At 39.1% G+C, this 22,433-nt stretch overlaps 1 protein-coding gene across 4 annotated transcripts in view; it reads left to right on the top strand.

Moving 5' to 3' along the window:
- CLASP1 (cytoplasmic linker associated protein 1) overlaps positions 1-22,433 on the top strand; it is a 260,116-nt gene that overhangs the window by 163,183 nt on the left and 74,500 nt on the right. For 2 of the 4 annotated variants that reach the window (XM_073885224.1, XM_073885214.1), the window contains exons 20-21: positions 9,955-10,059; positions 14,103-14,270. In XM_073885224.1, coding sequence (XP_073741325.1) covers positions 9,955-10,059; positions 14,103-14,270 — 273 coding nt within the window. Of the gene's footprint in view, positions 1-1,117; positions 1,166-9,954; positions 10,060-12,322; positions 12,350-14,102; positions 14,271-20,204; positions 20,313-22,433 lie in introns of all 4 variants that reach the window. The other 2 variants (XM_073885231.1, XM_073885207.1) reach the window with 2 other exon arrangements.

Raw genomic sequence — 22,433 nt, 5'->3', positions numbered from 1 at the left:
AAGCCAAAATCTTGAGACTTCGCCAGATTGGTTTTATTTTGGATTTTGGAAATTGAATACATACAATTTAAGCTTCATGGAACATTGAGACTGAATTACTTATGTGGTTTACAAACCAATTCCAAAGTCATTTCTGAAACTAATGTTCTAAAAGTGTTCTGAGCATGGAAGCCCAGTGAGAGAGCAGCAAGAGAAGATTACTGGGCTGCCACTGATGAGCTTGGTGAGCTTGAACGGGCCACGCAGTCTCTGAAGCTGGTTTCTCCAACTAATTAGTTGTGGTAGTAGTCACCCAGCTCAGACACAAGTAGGGGATAAATGAAAGGATATAAAAGTCCTTCGTAATCTGTTATCACGTAAGGTGAAAAAACAGATTGTGCTAGGAGCATTACAACATGAGAGGTGTGTGTTCTGGAACGTTAAGTCAGTTAAGTCAGTCTTGTTTCTCTAGGGAACTACCTCAGACATAGGTACCTTTTGATAGGGAAGGAACCCCCTAAGTGCTCTCCCTTTCTACCATTTTAGTACTGTGGCATCACATCAGAGTGTTTATGATGTTCGGTTGGTATGTAGTCATCGAGGAAGGGGGAAGTCAGGATGGTTCTCTCCCAGGGTGGAGTAGCTCTGTTCATTTTAGGTCAGTTTTTAAGTATGTACTCGTGTTTCAATACATTTTATCTGCCTTGAGTGTTTGTCATCAGTATTTGTTTCATTGCTTGAAAATTTGAGTAAAACTCATCTTTTAGAGTACTCAGTAGTCTTTGTTTTTCTGTGCATATTTGGGATATTTTAATAGGGACCATGTAGAATTCCCTTGGTGCCCGTAAAAGCACCCAGGTCTTTTGGTCTGATGATACAGAATTGACCTCTTAAAGCACCGAGGATAAATTTTCAGCCCCTCATTAGCTCTTCAGATAACAGGACTGGAATATTCCATTCTCTCCCGAGAGATCATCTGTCCCTACTTGCCTCATGTCCTAAACCACAAAACAACAAAAACCCTTGGAAATTTAACATAATCCTACTGAGAAATTGTTATGATTACTACTTAGGTTGGCACGTTACATCTGTGCAGAAGTGTAGCATTAAAGCTGACGATCCTTTTCCGAACTTCTAGAGTCCAGACACGTGAGGGAAGATACGGAGTCCATAGGCCTTGACGCAGGTACCCCGCTGAACAGCCTCTGCTGCTCACCATGTGGTTGGGATAGGCGCCATTGCTAGAGCCAGCTTCTGTCAGCTTCCTACTCGCCTCTGTCCTTTGGGTGACTCTTCAGTACTTTAGTTTTTGGTTTTTCCCCCTTACGCTGCTGGTACTTGGTTCTAAGAAAAAGAAACTCTGAAGAGGATGAGGGTTGGCTCAAACAGAAAATCAATACTATCGACCGAGGCACTACCCTGGGTTTGCCATGTTTCGTTTTGTTTTCCAAAAGCCAAAAGCGACATAATACTAAGCCGATTTTAACACAAGGCGCACTTACTCGCTTCAGAATCTGCTTTGCTGTTGAACTTCTTTTTCAGTTTTATTTTAAATTGTACTTTTGCTTTTTTAGTAGCTAATAACATTCTGCTTTTTAATTTTTTTACTGTTACTAACTGTTCCCTGTTATCCCTTCCCTTGTTTTTTAATTTGCTTAAAGATGGTACTTCCACTAAAGCGGAGGGTAAGCAGTTTGTTTCTGTGACTGAGGTGTGTCTCGCCTTCACCCGTCCTCTGTGCTCACTGAGTGTTGCCTGGTGCCCACTCGTCCTCTCCGAGGTCCCCGCATGACACGTTGCACGTTCCCCCCCCCCTTCTTCATTCTGTTTCCCTGGCTCTTTGCCTTCCCTTGACCTGAGTTCTCCTCTCCTTCTGTGTTCTGTCGTGGTTTTGGTGAATTTGTCCCTCACGTGTGCTGTACGTGGTTTCCAGCCCCCGGGCCCACCCCCGGGGAGGAGCATTGCCAAGACGTTGTGTACTGCCATCCTGTGGGCTGCTCGTCTCAGATTTTATTACGCCCGAAGCACCCTCTTCGTAGCTCTCATTCCCTCCTCTTTTCTTTCTCTTTACTTTTGTGCTTCTGTGGGCCTCTCAGGATTTGCCTTTCCTGTTTTGAAAATAAATTCAGTGTCATTTATTTAGGTGAAAGGCTGGTAACGGTTTTCTACCAGGTAATTTATAGAAATTTTAAACAACACTTTTCCCTAAAGATGCTACTGAATTATACGATGTCATTTTTATTTGTATCACTGACACATACCCCATTCATTCATCAACCCTCATTCTTCCGCTCGCCAGCCGTGTATTTAAATGCCTTCTATGTGCCGTGTTTGGTGCTACACACAAGATCTAGCATGGTGAAAGAAAACACGCCTCCAGATCCACTTTGGTTTCTTTTTATGCCATTCTCCAGTAGTTCCTCCTGAGTTTGCATTGTCTTTTGACTTTTAGACCTAACCATTTCACTCTGTACAGGTCTTTGATTAGCACATGCTAGACGAGACCATCCCTTTGCACAGTCTGGCTGGAAAGCAGGATAATGCCTCAAATAATTGAAATTTAGAGGAACCTCATCTGCTTTAGTGGCTTAGACCCACCAACCCTCAGCCTAATGATTTAACAACTAAGAGCTGCTAGTTTACTTGCGTACATTACTTAGCTACTCTAAAAGGCTAGCCTGCAAAGTGGACTGGTTCTATCTTTATATGTGCAGTTCACAGTACTTTTAATCAATATACTAGTTCCTCAGGGACTCATAAAGGAAAAATTAGGAATGGAGTTTTTTTTTAAAAGATGAGCATAATCCCAGGGTCCCTGTTCTTCAAACTGAACCTCATCATAAGAATTACCTGCAGCTTGCTAAAGGAGCAGAGTCCTGGGTCCTTCCCTCCGAAAATCCTGATTCAGTTTGGAAGGAGCAATGGAATCTGAATCTTCAGTAAGCCCCATGGGTGGTTCTCCGGGGTGGACGAGTGTGAGAAGTGAAAAGTTGCCCAAATGAAAAATGGACAAGAAGCCTATGTCATGATGAGGACCTCCGTGAGAGTAGCAGACTCTTGGGGCTGGGTGTGACTTTATGCATTTTTTAGCCCGTAACGAGTAATTGTACATTTCTCCTTTCCAAAGAAACGATCCTACATCATTTCTTCAGCCTAGATGGAAGAGGAGTGGAGCACGGAATTCTGGAATGTAGATGGAATGGGAAGACGTTCCAAGGGAGATTGTATTTTTTCCTAGATGCTCTTATTTCATACGCCTGTGTGACAGACTTGAAATCAGCCTGCTGGTCTCCCAGCACTAGGAATTTTTCACCTTTCTTTCTTTTTATCAGTTTTCTTCTTACTGGTACAGAGCAAGTTCAGAAGATTGCCTACTCAGTTATTGTGTCAGAGACTAAGGATGAGGCATCTCTTTCTGGTTCTTCCAGTAGGGAAGGTGGGATAATGAGATGGGGGCCCTTCGTTGTACAGGGTTCAGAATCCAGTGGAAGACAGCCTTAGTTGAGGGGAGCCGGGGAGCCTTGTTCTCTGCATCCCAGGGCTGTGCAGGCTGTCAGGGGCGGGACATCAGACCTTCAGGCCTCGAGTGCCCACGAGAGGGAAAGGACACAGTGCAGGGGGACCACAGACTCCAGCGCATCTGGGATACCCTGGCTGTGAAGCAGTTGAAACCTAGCGGTGCTCAGAAAAGCCGCACGCGGTTCTTAGGAAAAGGCGTGGAAACATCATGACTTGCAGTAAATAGTAAATATCACGTCCTGAGTTTCCTGTCTGAATTTTTGGAATCCTGTGCTCGCTTCAGCAGCACATACACTAAAATTGAATTTTTGGAATCCTTATGGGCCTTTTTAAAATTTGTTAATAATAGTAAGCCTGTGAAGTACTTTCCTGTCTAGTTCCTGAGACCAGAAGAGACAGATGCTTTCATCAGTAGGAGACAAAGATATGACTGGGAATCTATAGTTGGATGCTCTAAAGTCAAAATTCAGACAGTGCATTTGAATTCTGGCCACTTAATTAGGGTAGGAATGGAGAAAATACTTTTACCTCCTTTGGGAGTTTCTTTATCATATCCATTAAGTAGCATTTTTCACATTTACAACTAGTCAAAAAATATCTTTTTGTGAAGAACCAACAGAAGCTCCTCTTGTGGACAAAAGTTTATTTCCAGGTTATCTTTGCATAATTTGGGGGGATTTAGAAGGAAGCATTTATGTCATTGGTTCTGGCACTCATGGGAAAGTCTGTGCTTACCCATTGGTGGTTTTTAAGATTACAAAATAAAAAGTACCATGTAGCCTTGTCTGCTCTTCAGGAAAAGGAACTTAGATTTTAGTTCAGTTTTACCGGGACATAAAACATTTGGTATTGCTATATATTTATCTAAGAACTCTGAATTTTAAATGATTGGCTTTTTTACACAGTGGAAAAAAAATATGTGTAGGTCAGAGTAAAAGAGTGCTAACTTTCTTTTAGCTTTATCTTTAAAAAACACGAGCAAAGTTGTTCCTTTGGGGGAATGGTACTTGTAGGTAACAGAATTTATCAGGGGTCAACTTCCCAAATTTTGATTTTATCAAAATTGCCACATATGAGTAGAGGTTGGTTTAATAGTGCCCCGAAGCCATGAGTTTGTAAAGCAGATATGTATGCTAAAAGGCTCCAGTGTGGTGAGTGGAGATTTACCTACAAGACCTTTTAATCTTTATAACCTCTAAATTGAGAATTGCCTGAAATTTTTGAAACATAAGGAGGACAGAAACCCTAGTGACATGAAGCTGTCTGATAAGTGATTTTTTTAATTTGCCTTGGACTGAATGTAGGAAAACCATGCCTGCAAGTTAAACTGGGTGCACAGGTTTTATTTCCCATTTTGAGGGCTCTTCTAGAAGAATGGTGGTGTGATTGAAAGAAATTCTTCAGCAGCTCTTTTAAAAAGCTACTCGGTATGGATGTTCTGTCTTCATTCCATGAAAGTCAAAGGCTGCTCTCTTCCAGGTCTTTGTTTTCTTCTGGGTCTGCTTTTCTTTGGATGGGTGTGTTGGTTTCTTGTCCATCTCCAGAATTTTTTTTTTTTTCTGTTGGCTAGTTCTCTAATACCTCTTATTTCTATTTCTTTTATGTACGTTTTTTTCTTTCATGTCTACTTTCTGTCTCTGTCATAACACAGTATGAATGAATATGAATGTTAATAACAGGTCATAATGTAGAACTTAAATATATTTTTTATGCTTTGCTGCATTTATTGAGTAGATTTTGTTTTTCTTAAAGACCATGGAGTATTTTATATCATCTCTTTAAGGCGTATATAGGCACTTAGAATAATATCACCAAATTAATATAGGGAAAACAAACAAACAGACTCTCTCCTTACAGAAGAAATCTTTATCTGAGTATAACACAAAAAGGCCCTTTTAACTCCCCAAAATTGATTTTAAGGGTGCCCTGAGGTCTTAGTGACACATGTGAGCACAAGCCATTGTGCTCCCCTCAGGGGAGAGGTAAGGTTGGCATTGAGCCAGCATTGTCCAGGTGCTATATAGATCCATGAAAAGGTGTACTAGGAACAAAACCTCTTTATCTTCAGGTTGACATGGTATCTCTTGACTTTGTCCTAGCCAGAGGAAAAAAACCAATCTCCCCTCATTTGTAACTGAGCTCTCTTCTCACATAAGTTGTGGTTTCAGTTCTCATCTGTGGTGTCTGATGAATTGAAGGGTGCTGGACAGGAGCAGTGAGCTTCTGTAGAGGAAGGCACTCAAATCTGGTTCCTCAGAATTCCCGCAGATTAAAACATGCCAATGAGAGTGCCTCTTTTCCTATACGCTAGACTATTAGCACAGTCTTAGATTCTTGCCACTCTGATAGGTGTTAGAACAATGGCATTCTTAATGTCGTTTTAATTTTTTTTTCTTATTGAGTGAGGCTGAACAATATTTCATACACCCGAGCCATTTCTATTGTCTGTTAACTGTCTTTTCCTAGCTTTTGTCCATTCTTTATTGGGTTGTGGCAGTGGTGTGTTGGAGCTGTCTTGACTATTTCATGACAGCCAGTTGTTAAATTTTCAGACATTTTGTAATCTGGTTGATTTCGTGTCAGTAGCTGGAAATTGGCCATGGTGGGAATAACACCAGGGAAATTGGAAAACACAAATCTGCAGGAACCTTTCCCAGCCCCCTGCCAGTTGTTAAACATTTACCAGCACACTGCTTGTTGGTGGACTTCTTGTTGATTCCTAGAAACCTTTTATATGTTAAGGAAATTAACCCTTTGTGATATGAATTGTAAACATTTTTTTCCCAATTTGTCATTTTCTTTAACTTGCTCATAGTTTTCTTTTTGTCATACTGAGATTTTACAAAAAAATTAAGTAGTCAGACTTAACGAATTCCTAATGGCTTTTAATTTTAAGTCATAACTAGAATGGACTTTGCCATTACAAGTTACAAAGGGTTTCTCCTATGTTTTCTTTTAGAACTTTTGTGGTTTCATGTTTTACATTTTAATCTTAGGTTCATTTGCTGTTTTTCTTGGTGTAAAGTGTGAAGTACAGATCCAACTTAACTTTTCCAAAGCAAAACATGAACAAATGGGATCTAGAAAAAATTTTTTTAAAAGCAACACATTATGTTGAACTACATATCAGTCCTTATGAAATGAAGCAAAAGCAGTGCGTAGAGGAAAATTCATAGCCTTAAGTTTATATTAGAAGAGAAACAATTAGGAGGTTGTTTCCAATTTGTTAGAAAAAGAACAGAATAAACCCAAAGGACAGTAGGAAAGAAATAATAAAGAGTACAAGTTAATGAAATAGGAATTAAACATTCACTAGACAGGATTAAGAAATACAAATTATTTGAGGAATTGGATAATCCCAGTCTTTCATAAACTCCAAGAAGAGAAAGTGGGACTACTTCACTCATTAATGCAGCTGGGGTAGCCTTAGCACTAAACCAGAGAAGGTACAAATGAGGCATTATATGCGAGTGTGTACATTATGAGCAGGGGAGTTTATCTCAGGTTTAATAGCTTAGAAATTTCCTGGTGAAGCTCAGCACATTTAAGGGAAAAATCCTCTTTTCTCAGAAGATGCCGAGAAAGCATCAAAAAATGCAACAAACATTTTGGCAGATTCTTAACAATTAGGAAAAGGAGTTTTCTTAGTCTGTTGAAATATCCTACTTTTTGTGAAATTCCAGAATTTTTTTTGTTAACGTGGCTCAAAGTAACAAAGCCTACCCAGGTAGGTGCATACTACATGTCCGAGACAGCGGGTTAAAGGCAGAGAAATGAAAGGGTAGAATTTGAAGGGAAAAAACTGAAGTCTTGTTTGTAGATGATATTCTATTTATATAACTCCAGATAATCTACGTACAAGTTAGTAGAATTAACAAGTGTTTAGCAAAGTTCCCAGAATCAAGATCAAAATATAAAGATTAATTACATTTACATTTGTCAAGAAGTTAGAAAATATAGTTTAAATAAAAAATAGTGTGTCATAAAAATAAGGCACCTTTGAATAAGTCTATAAAAACTCATGAGTAATAGAAAAAATTATAAAGCTTTGTTACAGGATATTGAAGAAAGTGAAATGAAGGAAAAAACATGGAAAGATCAATATCATAAAGTTATCTCACCACCCCCCCCATCCCTCAAATTAACCCTGCATTCCACATAATGCCAGTTAAGATTTCAACAGGTCTTTTTAAACTGTATCTTTAGATCCATGTGGAAGAGAGCAAAGGCCTTAGGAAAAAGTGGGCTGATTTCCAGTTAGCAAGATTTTTATTTAAGCTCATCATAACATTTTGATGTTGCACCGGTGTGGACACGTGTACAGAGTAGACAATTGAGAAACAAGCCTACGTATGTATTTAAGTACTTGGTAAAATGCCAAAAGACAGCTTTGTAGATCAGTAAGAAAGGGGTTAGGAAAATTTATTTGGACGTCGGTTAGTCATATGGAAAAAATAAAATGGATCTCTCCTTTACCTCCTACCGAAAAATCATTTCCGTAAATGACCTCACAAAATGTTGAGCAAAACAATAAGTTTTGGAAGAATATATACCCTGTGATATAATTAAAAGCATTTGAAATATATTAAATAAAGCCATCTGTTTTGTGGTTATACAACTATATTAAAAGTTCAAAGAAATGCAAGGGGATGATGAATGCTGCGTTTAGGATCAGGTTACTAAATGTTGGGAGAAAACGGGGTACAGGGACGCTAGCAAAGATTTTTATTTTTTGCGCTGAATGGGTATGGATGTTCATTTAAAATATCTTTTTTGTGACCTAAATGTTTTACAGTAAATTTAAAATAGGAAGTGAGATTCACTTGGGTTTTCATGTTCGCTTTGCCTTGGTGACTGCCTTAGGAAAGTAAAATGTCCTCACTCATAGGCCAGCTAGCCAGCCAGGCAGGCACAGCTAGCTAAACCAGTGGTGTGGCCTTGGACAGATTCATGAATCCTCCTGTTTCTCTCTTTCCTCATCTGTAATATGGGAATAATTATATGTTCTTATGAGGATTCCAAGTTCATACATATACAGCTGTTAGTATAATATCGTGTGTGTGTGTGTGTGTGTGTGTGTGTGTGTGTGTGTGTATATATATATATATATATATATATATAAAACTCTTACTACAGATTCTAGAATTTGTGAATCTTTGCTTAAACTGCTATTAAAAATTACTGATTCTTGGGCGCCTGGGTGGCTCAGTTGGTTAAGCGACTGCCTTCGGCTCGGGTCATGATCCTGGAGTCCCGGGATCGAGTCCCACATCGGGCTCCCTGCTCAGCGGGGAGTCTGCTTCTCCCTCTGACCCTCTTCCCTCTCATGCTCTCTATCTCTCGTTCTCTCTCTCTCAAATAGATAAATAAAATCTTTAAAAAAAAAAATTACTGATTCTTTCTAGTTTTAACTTTTTTTCTTAAAGCAGTGCTTTTATTGCTCCGTACCTCCCTTTCCTGAACCTTTTTCAAGCCTTAGGATTTGTTTTCCTGTATTCCTTTTCTGTAATCTTTCTTAAATGATGAGGTAGAAATGGTTTTGAGCAATGTAAGATGCCAATGCGAGTTCTATTGGTTTGTGTTTTCCATATCAGATTGCTGTTCTGATTGAATTATGGCAGGAGAGGCATTTTGTGCCCACCCGAAACCAAAGAAGCCCTGAATTTTAAAAAGTTTAGTCTCTAACCATACTAGTCTCATCATCGATGATTTTGCATTTCTGAGTTCACTTTTGTTTTTGAGGTTTCATGGTTTAATAATGGGAATTAACAGATTGCTTTACTTACAGTGACAAAGTCTTTTCATAAATGCCTATGACATCCATTATTTTTAGGTCGTCGTTACTCTCGCTACTCCTATACTGCTGATTCTGTCTTCATCTTTTGCAGCCTAGAAACTTGTTGGCATACGTGCTTTAAAATAGAAGTTTAATGCTACATATCAAAACACATTTATTCTCCAGGATGCTATAGCTTTTGATTGCTGAGTTAAGGGTTTTGTGTTTTTTTGTTGTTGTTGTGTTTTGCTTTGTTTTGCATTTACTCTTTTTCCTGTAGTATTTTTCATAAGATGACAGCTAATATTTTCTGCCTTTGGAAATTTGACAGATTTGTAGGTAAGAGAGTTTAATGTGAAAAAAATTGTGGAAAAAAATTCTCAAGTGGATATCACTTCCTCATTGGAAAATAGAATATGCTAGAATACTTGTAACAGAAGCACCTTCCAGGTTCATGACTCACTCTCAGGAGTTGCTAACGTATCTGTAGAACTTGAGTGTGTAGATGGAATGCGCATGCGTCTGCACACAGGGAACTGGGTCAGGACCGCACAGGAGGAAGACCCGCGCCCCTGCAGGTGGCCCATCAGTGCCGCTTGTTCGTGGTGTGCGTGGTTTTCTTGAGTAGGTCACACTGACTGAAGACACGATGGAAACACCGTTTTTGCTGCATCTTCCAGGTCGGATCCGCACGAGACGGCAGAGCTCTGGGAGCGCCACCAATGTTGCCACCACACCTGACAGTCGAGGCCGCAGCCGCGCCAAAGTGGTTTCACAGTCCCAGCGTAAGAAGTATATTTTATACTCTCTGTTATCTCAGTTTTGTTCAACAGCCCATTATACAGTTGAAAAATTGATAGTATTTTCATTACTTCAGGGGAAAAACACATTTGTGTGGCTCTAAGCTGCCGTGAGTAGTCTTGATGTTTGTTGGGTAAGCTTACAACATGGAGTATTCCAGGATACTTTTGTCTCCTTGCCAGGTGATTTAAATTTTGTAGTATTAGGCATTAAACATTAAAACATGGTTTCTCTCCCTTAAGCATCTCAAATTGAGACATACCTGGGCTGTGACCCATTTTACTGTTGATAAGGTGTCCCTCTGATGTAATTTAAGAGCAGTATCTGGGGATTATTTTAACGTGGAGTTCTCTTTCAGTGGTAGTAAGCAAATCCATTAAAAGCTCTCCCCATTAACCCTGTGTTCTAACATTTGCAGCCTGCTCTTCTCTTCCTGCCAGTGTGGGTTCCCGCTTTGCCCAGCTGCTCTCGCTTCCATTACTGCTTGTCTGTACATGTTGAGTCACTTGGCTTGTTAGCATCGGCCATGAAAGCAGCCATAGATGGAAGGAGTGTATTCAGATCGCTCTAAGGAACCACCCCGGTGTCTCACTTCCCAGCCACACTTGCCTTTGAGTCCCCTGCTCGCCCTGTGTGCATAGAGCTGGGTGTCTGAGTTCTCCCGGGCAGGGTGAGCGTGTTGGAGGAAGGCTCCGCTTCCCTGGGAGCTGCACACGGTCCCTCTGCGCAGCACTCCCCAGCCCATATGTGTCTGCCTCCTCTGTGGCCTCAGGAGCTGTCTGGCTCATGTAGAGAGTCTGTGGCCAAATCTTAGGTTCTCCTTAGTATTTAGAATGCCTTTCTCAGCTCCTTGGGAATTCACATACTCTCCCATGTCCCTCTGGTAACTCTAGGCCTCATGTTAAGCAAGTGTAATACCTTGCTGAAAAGAAAGTGTAACATCAGTGATACATTGCTGCCAGGCTTGTCTGATGCAGAAATGCATGCTTCTGGTGTATCACACAGGTATATGCAACACAACATAGGGTGTGCATCTGTATGTAGCCCAGTAGCTTCTACTTTGGGAACACTGTCCTGGCTCGAGTTGTTCTGTTGAACCCTAGTGATGCCTGGAGCCACAGACGGATATAGTACTCTGGTCATGACCGCAGAAATTTTTCTTGACAAAGATGTTCAAGACTCAAAATATGGCTTAGTATGTTAAAATAAAGTTTAATAAAAAAAATATCTAGCTCTTTAGCTGTGCAGTGTTATTTCCTTTCTTGGAGAGGGAGGGTTGAACGGTACTGTACGTTTCTTTATGTCTGCTGTTTATTGGCATTGGCCTCTGCAGGGGTTCCTGCCCATAGCCTGGCTCACTGCTTAGGTGATAGTGGAGACTACTTTCCTTCTGTAGTGGGGGTGAGGGCAAGGGGCTTTAATTCTTCAGTCTTGTAGAAATAGTGCACCCTAGCTTGGGGCTCCACTTTTAAAAGTCTTCAGTTTTACTTGATTCACTAAATTCCACTCACAGGGAGGGAGAAAACACCAGCCAGTAATCAAGACTGGACCTTAAACTTAGGCATATAAATTAAGTATTTAAAAAAATTATTTTAATAGGAAGTAAATATGAGCATATTCATATGTTTTACAAACGTAGATATACTAGCATTCGTAGTCCTGGTATAATAAGTAGATTTCATTAACATTAGATTAATTAGATTTAGGGCCCTTAACAGCATAGTTTAAATATTTGAGGATTTAAGTATGTGAAGATTGATATTTAAATATTTGAGGATTTGGCATAGGATGTTCAGGTGAAACTAATTAGTAGCAGTTTCTTTGAATTCATGATGTTTATTGAGCACTTGCTATGTGGTAAGCACCAGTTAAGGTGGTAGGGATACATAAATGAGTAGGATGCAGTCACTTCTCTCCACTTCCTCAGAACTAGAGAGATGTGCCCCCCGCCGGAGGCCAAGACACTTGTCTTCATCTCCTCCGCCTGGCACCAGGCCTGGCACATTGTAGGTTCCTAAGTGTTTCATGAACAGACCTGAAATAAATGCTGATAGAGTATGATATGAATAAATAAACATAAGTACAAAAGTAGACTAAGAGGAAAAAGACCTAGAAGAAAAAACTATTTTGCCAATGTGTTTGTGAACAAAGACATTTTTGTGTTGTGTTGCATGCTGACCTTCTGTATTGTACTATTGTCTTTTAATCCACTTTTTGCCTGTCCTTTGGTCTGCTCTCATAATCAAGGATCCAGATCTGCTAATCCTGCTGGTGGTAAGCCGTTTCTCTTCTTGCCTTTTTTTTTTTTTTTTTTTTGCGTTCTTCACCCCATGTCCCATGTTCCTTGCACAATATTAATTTCTCTGTTTATTATGAGCTTAGTTAATCTTTCTGCATTTTTTCTCTGTGTTCAGATTCTAGAGTTTGGAATGGATTTCTTTTCTCCTTTTACACAGCTTAGTAGTTCATTTGGGTGTTCAAAGTTTTATGGGCATAAGATTAATAAATCCTGAGACAGGTTCTTCATGGTGATGCGTACCAGTGATTTTTATAATGAATTTCACTTTAAACTGTAGCTGTCATTATAAAATCCTAATTTTTGTGAGTGGTCACCTTAATGATTAATTTGAATGATGGAGGTGTAGGTGTGTGTTTCCAGGTTAAGTGTTATTTTAAGGGTTTTTATCTCTGGTTCATTCTATTCTGGTACATAATAACATGCACTTTATGTTTGAGAATTTTATTGCCTTCTCTGCTTAAGGAGAGTGTATTTCGGTGTATTGATGTGATCTTTAAAATTTTGCTGTTAAAGAAAGAATGTTGTCTCATGAAAAATGGTTATATAGCTATCCAGCCACTTACTCATTTATAAAAATTACTAACTATATGATTTGTTCTTAATTTCTAATTCTTTTGTGTACATCTCGGCATGTGGTCTATGTAATTTCTATTTTTGTAGATTTCTGAGATTTCCTTTGAAGCTTAGTACATAGTTGGTTTTTGTAATATGTGTGGAAAAGTGAAAAGAATGTCTTCTGTTTGTTGTATGTGTGTGTATGTGGTTTGTGTGTTTATGCATATCTGTATAATTTTGACTGCTCTGCCAATTTCAGAGGTGTATTAGTTATTAGTTTCTTTAGTTTTTTTTTTCTTAGAGGTGCATTAATAATTATGACCTGAATTTCTCCCTATATTTTTATCAGTTTTATGTTTTATATTTCAAGGCTGTGTTACTTGGAGCATAAAGGTTCATGGTTATTATGTCTTCATTGACTATGATTCTTTTATCAATATGAGATATCCTTTGTCCTTTTTTTAATGCTGTTTCACTCTTTTATTGTTTTGTATTAGGTATGTTGTTTGTTTCTTATAGACAACATTCAGTTGAGTTTCATTTTTTTAAAAGCCAATCCAAGAATCTCTGTCTTTTGATAGATGAAATTAATCCAGCCACATTTATTATGATTAGTGATATGTTTGAGTTTATTCCTACCATTTTATTTTGTGATTTTTATTTACCATGTTTCTAGTTATCTTCCTGCTTCCTTTTCTTCCATTTGTTAAATTACTGGGATGTTCTTGGATCTATTCTCTTCTCTTCAACTAATGTTTAAGAAACTTCTGTTATAATTCTCTTCTTCCAGTGGTTATACTTAAAACTTTTGACATATCAACTCTTACAGAATAAAAAAATGAAACAATAAACAAACACCTTTGTGATTATTTGTAGAAATTTGCTGTGGAACAGGGAGCTGTTGGTACTCAGCCTGCTCTTTGAATCAGAAATTTTACTGTCATTTTTGTAGAACTCCACCTGTAATTCTTCTTTGTATAAACATTCTTTTATGATATTTGATGTTCTTTTATGCTCCATGTTAAAAAAAAAAATAGTACTACCACCAACCAAAAATGCCATTTTTATATAAAAGTATTTGAGCCAAATAATGTGTTTACTGACTTCTGAAATTGTTATAGTTTATTCCCTGATGTACAGCCATTCTTCAGTTTTGTTTTGTTTCATTTTTAGCTGGCAGCCGGTCAAGTTCCCCAGGGAAATTGTTGGGAAGTGGTTATGGTGGCCTTGCTGGGGGTTCCTCAAGAGGCCCACCTGTGACCCCCTCTTCAGAAAAACGAAGCAAGATTCCCAGGAGTCAGGGATGTAGCCGAGAAACAAGTCCAAACCGAATAGGATTAGGTAAGGATTCTCAAAGACCTCAAAACATCATTCCCAACTTGGTCATGATTTTTATTATAATGTAATGACTTTGTCTAATGTTGGAAATAGAGTTCTGCTTTTGAACTGAGGATGTCATTTTGCCTGTGTTAAAAGACATTCTGATTTGTGCTTTTTACAGATTATGGCATGTTCAGGTTTGAATTACAACCGAAAAATACATGGGCCTCACCGTTCAGATTGACGGAAAAGAATTAATGTCACTGTGGGCTTTTGTGTTTTAGAGCCATTTAACAAAATGTTAGAATTGGGGGGGAGTGGGCAGGATTGTCTTCTTCACAATTAGGAGCAATGTTGCTTTTCATCTTTCTTTCATGGATTAGTGCTAAGTAGCCGTTAATCTATATATATTTTTAAAAGCAATTTGTAGGGTCCACGTATATTTTGATTTTGATCTTCTCTAATATAAATGGTGGAACTTACGATCAAAGAATGTGTATAGTTACTTTTGACATAGTATTTAAACATGAAAACAAGGAACAAATGAAAACCAAATATATAATATTTTTGTGTTGTAGTATTTAGTTTCTTTGTGATAGTGTGTAGAATTATATCAATTACTCTCAGCAGCTTACTCTATTCAAATCTAATTTCTATATAATCTATTTAATACAAAAGACATCTTTCATAATATATTATGAGAAATTTATGTTCATCCTTTTCCTTATATTTTTACTGTTTTCTAAGGGTAAAAATCTATTAATGTGAAATCAGAGTACTACTATATTTGTAAGTCCTGTTGGCTTTTCTTTCTTATTTATCTCGTTAACAGCTTTACTTGAATGATTCCTGTGATGCACAGGCACTTTGTTAAACCTTAGGATCAGAAGATAAAACAGATACAGCTTCTGATTTTCAAAGAGCTTGTGGTCTTAGGGGTGGAAATGTAAGATAGTATGACAGATACTGTGATATAATGCTCTGGGGCTGTAGGAAAGGAGTGTCTTAGGGCCCTTGCCTACCCCAGTCCGCCCAAGAGAGAAATCTGGAAGGACTGGGAGAGGAGAGGCTTGCCAGAATAGGTCCATTTTTAATGATGTGTAAGGTAGGCTTAGGCAGGGTGGGGAGAAGGGGAGAAAGGTGTTCTAGGGCAGAGAGGAGTGTGTTCAGAAACAGTGAGATGGGAGGAAGCATAAAGTGCTATGGGAACCACAGGTAATTCATTGAGCTGCAGCAAAGGAAGTTTGTCAGGGTGAGGTGGGAGAGGAGGGCAGTGGCACTGAGAGAGTGCCGCTTCTAAAAGCCCTCCAAGGCCACATGAGCTACGAGAAGGCAGGGAGGGGGGACATATTTAAGAGGTAGAATGAATAGGCATTGGTTTGACTAACATTTCAAAACAAAGCAAGTAAGAAATTTCTACATGATCCCAACTTTCTGTTGGTATTACATAGCGTGGTCCCTGAGCTGACAAGTTATTTGGATCCAGCAATAAGTTACGTGGATACACCAGGGAAAGTATCATGACCGAGAATGTCTAAATTTCAGATTTAAGGCTGTAACGTATGTCTGTTTGGATCTAGTTTTGTTTGGAAAATGCATTTGATTTCATATTTAGTCATGAGGTTTTGGCTGTCCCTTTTTGGTAGTTAGCTAAATGTATAGGATGTCTCTTGGTGATCCAGATTAGTTTCATACTTTTAAAAATTCTTTCTTTTTTGGGATTTGACTTTTTAGATTATTAAAGTTGCCATTTTTACCTTTTTCTTGAAATTGGGAAAGAAACTGCCCTAGGTTGCCTAACATAATTCCAGGACCTGGTATTCCATGGTTTTAACTAGGAAGTTTGTGTTGTGGATAGTGGAAAAGACAGCATTTATTAAGCCTTTACAAGGTACTGTGAAATATCATCCATCAGTAAAAACTAAATAGGAACCTGTTCTCTTCCAGAGAGTTCTTATTTGAAACAGTATTTTGGACAAAGTTATTTCCTTGATGCTCATTAAGGGGATTAGTTATGTGTAAAGCTTTGAGGTCATACATACAATTCTGATTAAAGAAGATATTTAAATTTTTGCACATGGTGAGAATACACACAGATATAAAGAGAGATAAATGAATCAAGTACATCTTTCCACTTCTTTCTATAGTACTGCTGAGAGATTCCATTTTATAGGGTGTCAGATACATAACATCTTTTAGCAGTAGATTGTCCATTGTTGTGATCATTTAATAGATACTAGGTATATGCCTGTATATACCTAAATGTTTATAAACATTTGGTTCATTGTATAGCAACTTGAAATATAAATATTCGAAAAAGGGGTAATTAAGCGTCTTTTAAGAATGTTTTCTTTTGTCCCAAACCAATTAATAGTTTTAATCATTGCTAAGCTAGGCATGGAATTTGCACTGAGAATTAATTCTCAAATTACCTACAAATTATGTTTGGTTCAGCTATGCCTCATCTGTGATAAAAATGACACCAAAGTTCTTCTTTTTTAGCATTTAAGGTTTCTTAAGCAAAACAGGATATAATTCCTCTTGTATAACCAAGAAACAAAATAAAACCCTGCTACTCTCTTTTTTCTTGGCAGTTTATTCCTTCATAAACTGTTCAGCCAAACAGAATAGATTGTAAATTGTTTCATCTTGGGGTTTTATTCTGTTTTTGATGAATAATAAAGTATAAATAGCTAATACCTATAGCAGTTATATTTTGAAAGTTTGCCTTTAGTTTCCTTCTTGCACTCATCTCTTGAAAAGGCTATAAAATTTTTTATTTTTGGCAGCTTACATCCTGTTTTCAGATTTTCTGGTCAAAATATTTTGAAAGAAGCAAAAATTAACAGTAATCAGTGTCACCTGTTAGACTACGGTGTGCAAGACCACAACATGAAAATGTCCAGACTGTAGAAACGTTTCATGGTAGTGCTCCTTATTCCTCTTGTACTTTTGCTTTTGATGTGAGTTCTGGTAGGATCCATCCCTTCCTTTTATTAAAAGGCTGAAGTTGGGTTTACCCCCCAAACACTACAAAAGTAGAATGTCTCTCAAGAAATGAAGCCAATCAGATGGGTTTTCAAGGCTTCCCAGCCTTTCCTGTAAGCACGGGACTTAAGAACCACTGAAGAATACTGCCTTCAGAAAGTTCAAATGGCAAGCATGTCTTCATCGTCTCTTCCTCTTCTGTTTTGCCTTCACATTATATATTCTCATAGAGAACAGTCAATTTTGGCACTCCTCAAAGAGGCTGATTTGATATTTTTTTTTTAGCTTTGACCATCTAATTCATTAGTCTTTATAAAAATCATATATTGATATACTTAAAATCCTCTTTGTAGAGTGGTCTTTGGGAGTGGTATTAGAAGTGGCCATTACTCCTCTCATGTTTTAAATTATCCAGCATTTGAACGGTTGCTGTCACCAGTAGATGTCCTTTAATGTTGGGTTGGGCAACTGTGGGCAGATGTTTACAAATTCATAAGCAGAATTCTTTTTGTGTGTGTTACTACTAGCCTATGTTAAGGAAGCCAGTCAGCACAAAGGGGTGAATAAACTTTGGCTAAAATACTAAGGAGGGTAAACCTTGTTAAGAATTATGCATGTTGTTGGGCACCTGGGTGGCTCAGTTGGTTAAGCGTCTGCCTTCAGCTCAGGTCATGATCCTAGAGTCCTGGGATCGAGTCCCACATCGGGCTCTCTGCTCCGCGGGGAGTCTGCTTCTCCCTCTCACTCTCCCTCTCTCTCAAATAAAATCTTAAAAAAAAAAGAATTATGCATATTGTTGCTTCAGATCATGTCCACTTATCCCTTTTCATGCTCTTGTCTTCACAGAGCAGGCTCAGCAAGAGAGAGCAGAGATTTCCCATTGCTGTAGCATGTGTATTTTTTAAGGAAGGGAGTGGAAGCAGGGTAACAGAAGGGATCAGGCAAGAACTATAAGAAAATGCTCAACTTAAGCATGTGCATGTGTGAAACACTTATCAGGATTGTCTTTATTATTTCTGATTGTTTGTTTTGGAGTGGGTAGTGAAATAAGATTTTCATGTCTGCCTTTCAGCAAGGAACTCAGAGGCACTCACGTGTGTACCTTATCTCACAGTACCCTTCTCATTTAAATGAGGGACTCTTTCTCCCAACCTTCCTACGGGGAGGCTGAGACAGGAGAGGCATCGTGGCTGGACCAGTGAGTTAGCATGGAACCGGAGAGGTCATTTCACAAATAAGATGTGGTATTGATCCTCTAGGGAAAAGCCACATTACTTTGTAGGTTCTAGGCACCTTCTCATATATTGGTGTCAATGGATGCTCCCTAGTTTTTTAAGAATTTTTTAATTTAGCCCCTGTGCACCCTCATCATAGGAGCTGTTCAGAATTACTATCTAGAATTGCTGATTCTATAGTCACTGCCAGTTTGAGCAAAAACCCAGTGCCCCCATGTCATATGGCAAAATGAAGGCGAATTTAGGAATGAAGCCCCGTTTTGACAGATTGCTCAGATTGCATTCCTGCGCTTGATTTTTTTTCCTTGCTTGCCAGTGCAGACCTAAGCATTTGGACATCTCTTATGTAACTGTGGGGTCTGATGTAACTCTAGCACTGAGCAGAGACGACAGGAGGAAGTTGGTTTGGTTTCTCACTTCCATATTCTTTGTCAGGGAATTTCACGATTCCGGTTTGGAAGACATTCTTGTTATAGTTTGGTCATGCTGTAAATCCACCTTGGCTTTGAAGTAATAGGCTCTGCTTATTACAATATAGTAAATGTAAAATGATTTTACATCAGTGAATCTAGTTGATTTTTTCCAAAATGTTCAGGGAAGACATTTCTATCCAGTCCAGAATGAGTAGACCCACTCAAATGGACATATTTATTGTCCCACTAGCTGTCATGGAGATGGCTGTGCACGTTCAGTATGCAGTCATTTCTGAGTATTTTGCCAGTACTGTGTCTTTGTTTCCTCAAGTTAAATTAGAAAACAAAAGCATCATGGTCTTTTCTGAGCTTTATGGCCAAGTTATGTTAGACCTTAAGCTATTCATGTGACACTGTCTTCTCAGTGTTTTTGTAACATGACAATAAAATTACCCACGGATAATCATACAGTAATTGGCCATTCTTAGGTCAGCGGAGGGATCTTTTAACATGAATTTTGGGATTTGTCAGTCCACATACCATTGACAGACTCACGTGTAGGGCTGTAAAGTGAAGGTGCTTGAGTAGGGACCACAGGCAGATCTGTTTGGATTCCCACAGAAAAAGCAGGAATGAATTGTTGGGACCAGTAAATAAAGGGAAAGCAATCCCAACTCTCTATGTGTTGGTTTCAGTAATTAAGTATGTTTGAAGCATCTAGATACTTACTTGAAGTGGGCAGGTTCTCCAACTGTGTCAGTCCTTAGAATTTCTCTTTGTAAAGAAGCCCAGGCTGAGAGAAGTGAACCCTCTTTCTTTTAATTAGGTAAGTTCATGGATTTCGAGCCTTTATTCCGTTTTATTAATCCAAAATAAATGATCTTTCTGACAACGCAGTGTATATGAAAATGGCTTTAGTCGTTTATCATTTTGTTGAGCCAGTTTGCTAAAGCCATAAAAACTGATCATTTTCTAAAAGAGTTTGATCTTGGATTTCCTGGTGCCAGTTTGCTCTTTGGAAAGCTTTCTTTTCATTTCTTACATTTAGGTATTATTTCACTTCCATACAAAAACCCACAGCTTTCCGAAACCTTGAGCACAATCGAGTTTTTATGCAGGCCTGTTATCAGGCCTGTCAGCACGCCAGTCAGTGAGGCCTCAGCAGGGATAGCCATTCACGATGCACCACCCCCCCACGCCCCACCCCAGCGCGGACAATGTCATGATTACGTTAACGGAATGTGACTGACGTTTTGTGAGTTTTTCTGTCTTCATTAAACTTCTTCACCTTCTCTGAAACCCCTCATGCTGCACACTAGCACGGAGCAGCCGTATCCCTCGACCCAGCATGAGTCAGGGGTGCAGCCGTAATACCAGCTGTGAGAGCAGCCGCGATACGAGCCCCGCTCGGGGCTTTCCTCCACTCGGTGAGTACACGTAGGCACTGGCTCTCGGAACAGAGTTCTTGCCCTGCTCCAAATGCTTGTCCCACACACCGCCAGGTGGAATGACCTGCTCTCCCTCCTCTACTGTCCTTGTGAACCTTTCTTCTCTCTCTCCTCTTCCTTAGTTACCCTCTGTTGTCCCCTCCCCCCTCTGCATGCTTGAAGTTTGGCCATTTCCAATTTTTACATATTGGAGGAAAAAAACACCACTTCACCCTGTGCCGTTGCCATTTGTGACCACTTGCTGGCCAGCAAGCCCATCTGCGTGGTCAACTTCTAACATAAGGGGACGCTCAGTGACAGTGAATTGCTTCTTAAAAGTAGAGCGAATCCCACGCATATTGTTTGTCATTGAATTTCAGCAATTTGTTTTGAATTGTACCCGAGTTCAGGCCCTACGTGGTTCAGTTCAAAGGTGGAGAAAAATACAATCGTGATAATGTCTACGACATGAAATGTGCTCAGCTGAGGGGTGATAACGTTAAAAAGCTGCATGGATGAAGGGATTAGCCATGCTTTTTTGTTAAGTGAGTCATTTCAGTGCCTCCTCCTAAAGCAAGCCCAAAGTAGCTTTTTCCCCCCCCCAAAGTAGCTTTTTGATAAGCCGCTGAGGTGTACGGCACAATGCACGACTTTACAACGTTTATTGTTAACTAATCAGATATTTTCATTCTTCCTGGGCCCCATAGGCTATTTAAAGGCTGTGACCTGATGCCCTCCCAGGGCAGAAATTTACGGTATTTCGTTGCCATAAGGTGGTATTAGTACCATATCTCAGGTCACCCGCCAGGTGCCATTTGGGTTGCTCACCCACCAACCTCAGTCTCTCTTATAGCCAGAGTTTATATTTTCACAGTTCTTAGGATTCAAGAAAAACCGACAGAAACCTATTTCCTTTATGGAATTTCGTGTTTGCCTTTTCTTTTTAGTTTGAATAGTCTAAAATGGACATATACCTCATAGTGCAAATTATTAATCCCTAGAGACCTCTAGAAAGAACACACACTTTTCACAAAAAAATATTTTGTATTCTCTAGTAATTGTGTTTCAGTTCTTTGCCATATTGCTGTAAAACTGTCTGTTTTCCTTTTGATAAGCATAGCAGGTGGAAATCATTTTAGAATGTTAGGCCTAGGCCTGAAGTTGTTATATGGAATTATGGTCTGCAGCAGTCTGTTATTTCAACTCTAATTATGTAACTGGTCTTTCAGATATAAAAATGTCACTCCAGAAAGTAGATGATGGATCAGAAACACATAGTCTTAATATTTGCCTCTCTCTGCTCCTAATGTCATACACTTCTTCCTAATATCCTTTTATCCCATCAGTATCAATAATCAAAATCTAGATACACTTCCTTATGACCTGCTGTCCTGTATGCAGTTAAAGCCATGCCAGATGAGTCCCTTGACTTAGTCTTCCTGATGACCATGAGATCCTAAGTGGGGCGACTTACCTCATACACATCAGCTATTCCATGGCAATCTGAAGCATCAGAACAGAATTCTCAACAAATCGGGTGGCAATGATGATTTTTTTTTTTTTTCCAAATGAACTGGTGATTTTTCCTTAAGTTAAGGCTGTATATCTCTGCATCCTTGCTGACCTTCTAAACAACCTGTTATATAAGTGAACGATTCAATCTGTTTATTGGTTTTTTGGCCTCTTAGGCAAGTCCATGTTTTTATTTCATATATGTATGGGTATTTTTGTTATCGTCCATGGAAGCAGCCTTTGGAATCCAGCATGTGGTCAGTGGACCAGGCAAAGTGTGCTGAACTCTTGAGCTCCTAATTGAACCCCGAGTACTTGAGTGATCTAGTCTGGTTTTTACTTTCTTTGGTGAAATTAATCTGCATACATGTCTCTCTTGGTGACAGCCCAGAATGGTGAAATGCACAATCGCTCCTACCAGGGCAGAAGATGTGGATACAGATATTTCCCCTTCCTAACAAACTAGCAACAGCACATGTCTTCTGTTGTGGTCAGGGCCATAGTTAACATCTTTTCAGCTGAATTTTTATGCCATGCCTCCTTTGCCTCCTTGGGTTAAATCTGTCCATAAGACTTTTATCCAATGAGAACAGGAGCAGTGCTTGTGCA

Source organism: Callorhinus ursinus, unplaced genomic scaffold (genome assembly GCF_003265705.2).
Source record: "Callorhinus ursinus isolate GAN/ISIS: 27379988/994484 unplaced genomic scaffold, GSC_fseal_2.0 scaffold2, whole genome shotgun sequence".
NCBI lineage: Eukaryota > Metazoa > Chordata > Mammalia > Carnivora > Otariidae > Callorhinus > Callorhinus ursinus.
Note: the sequence above shows the minus strand (reverse complement) of the source record. Positions and strands in the feature narration are given on the sequence as shown.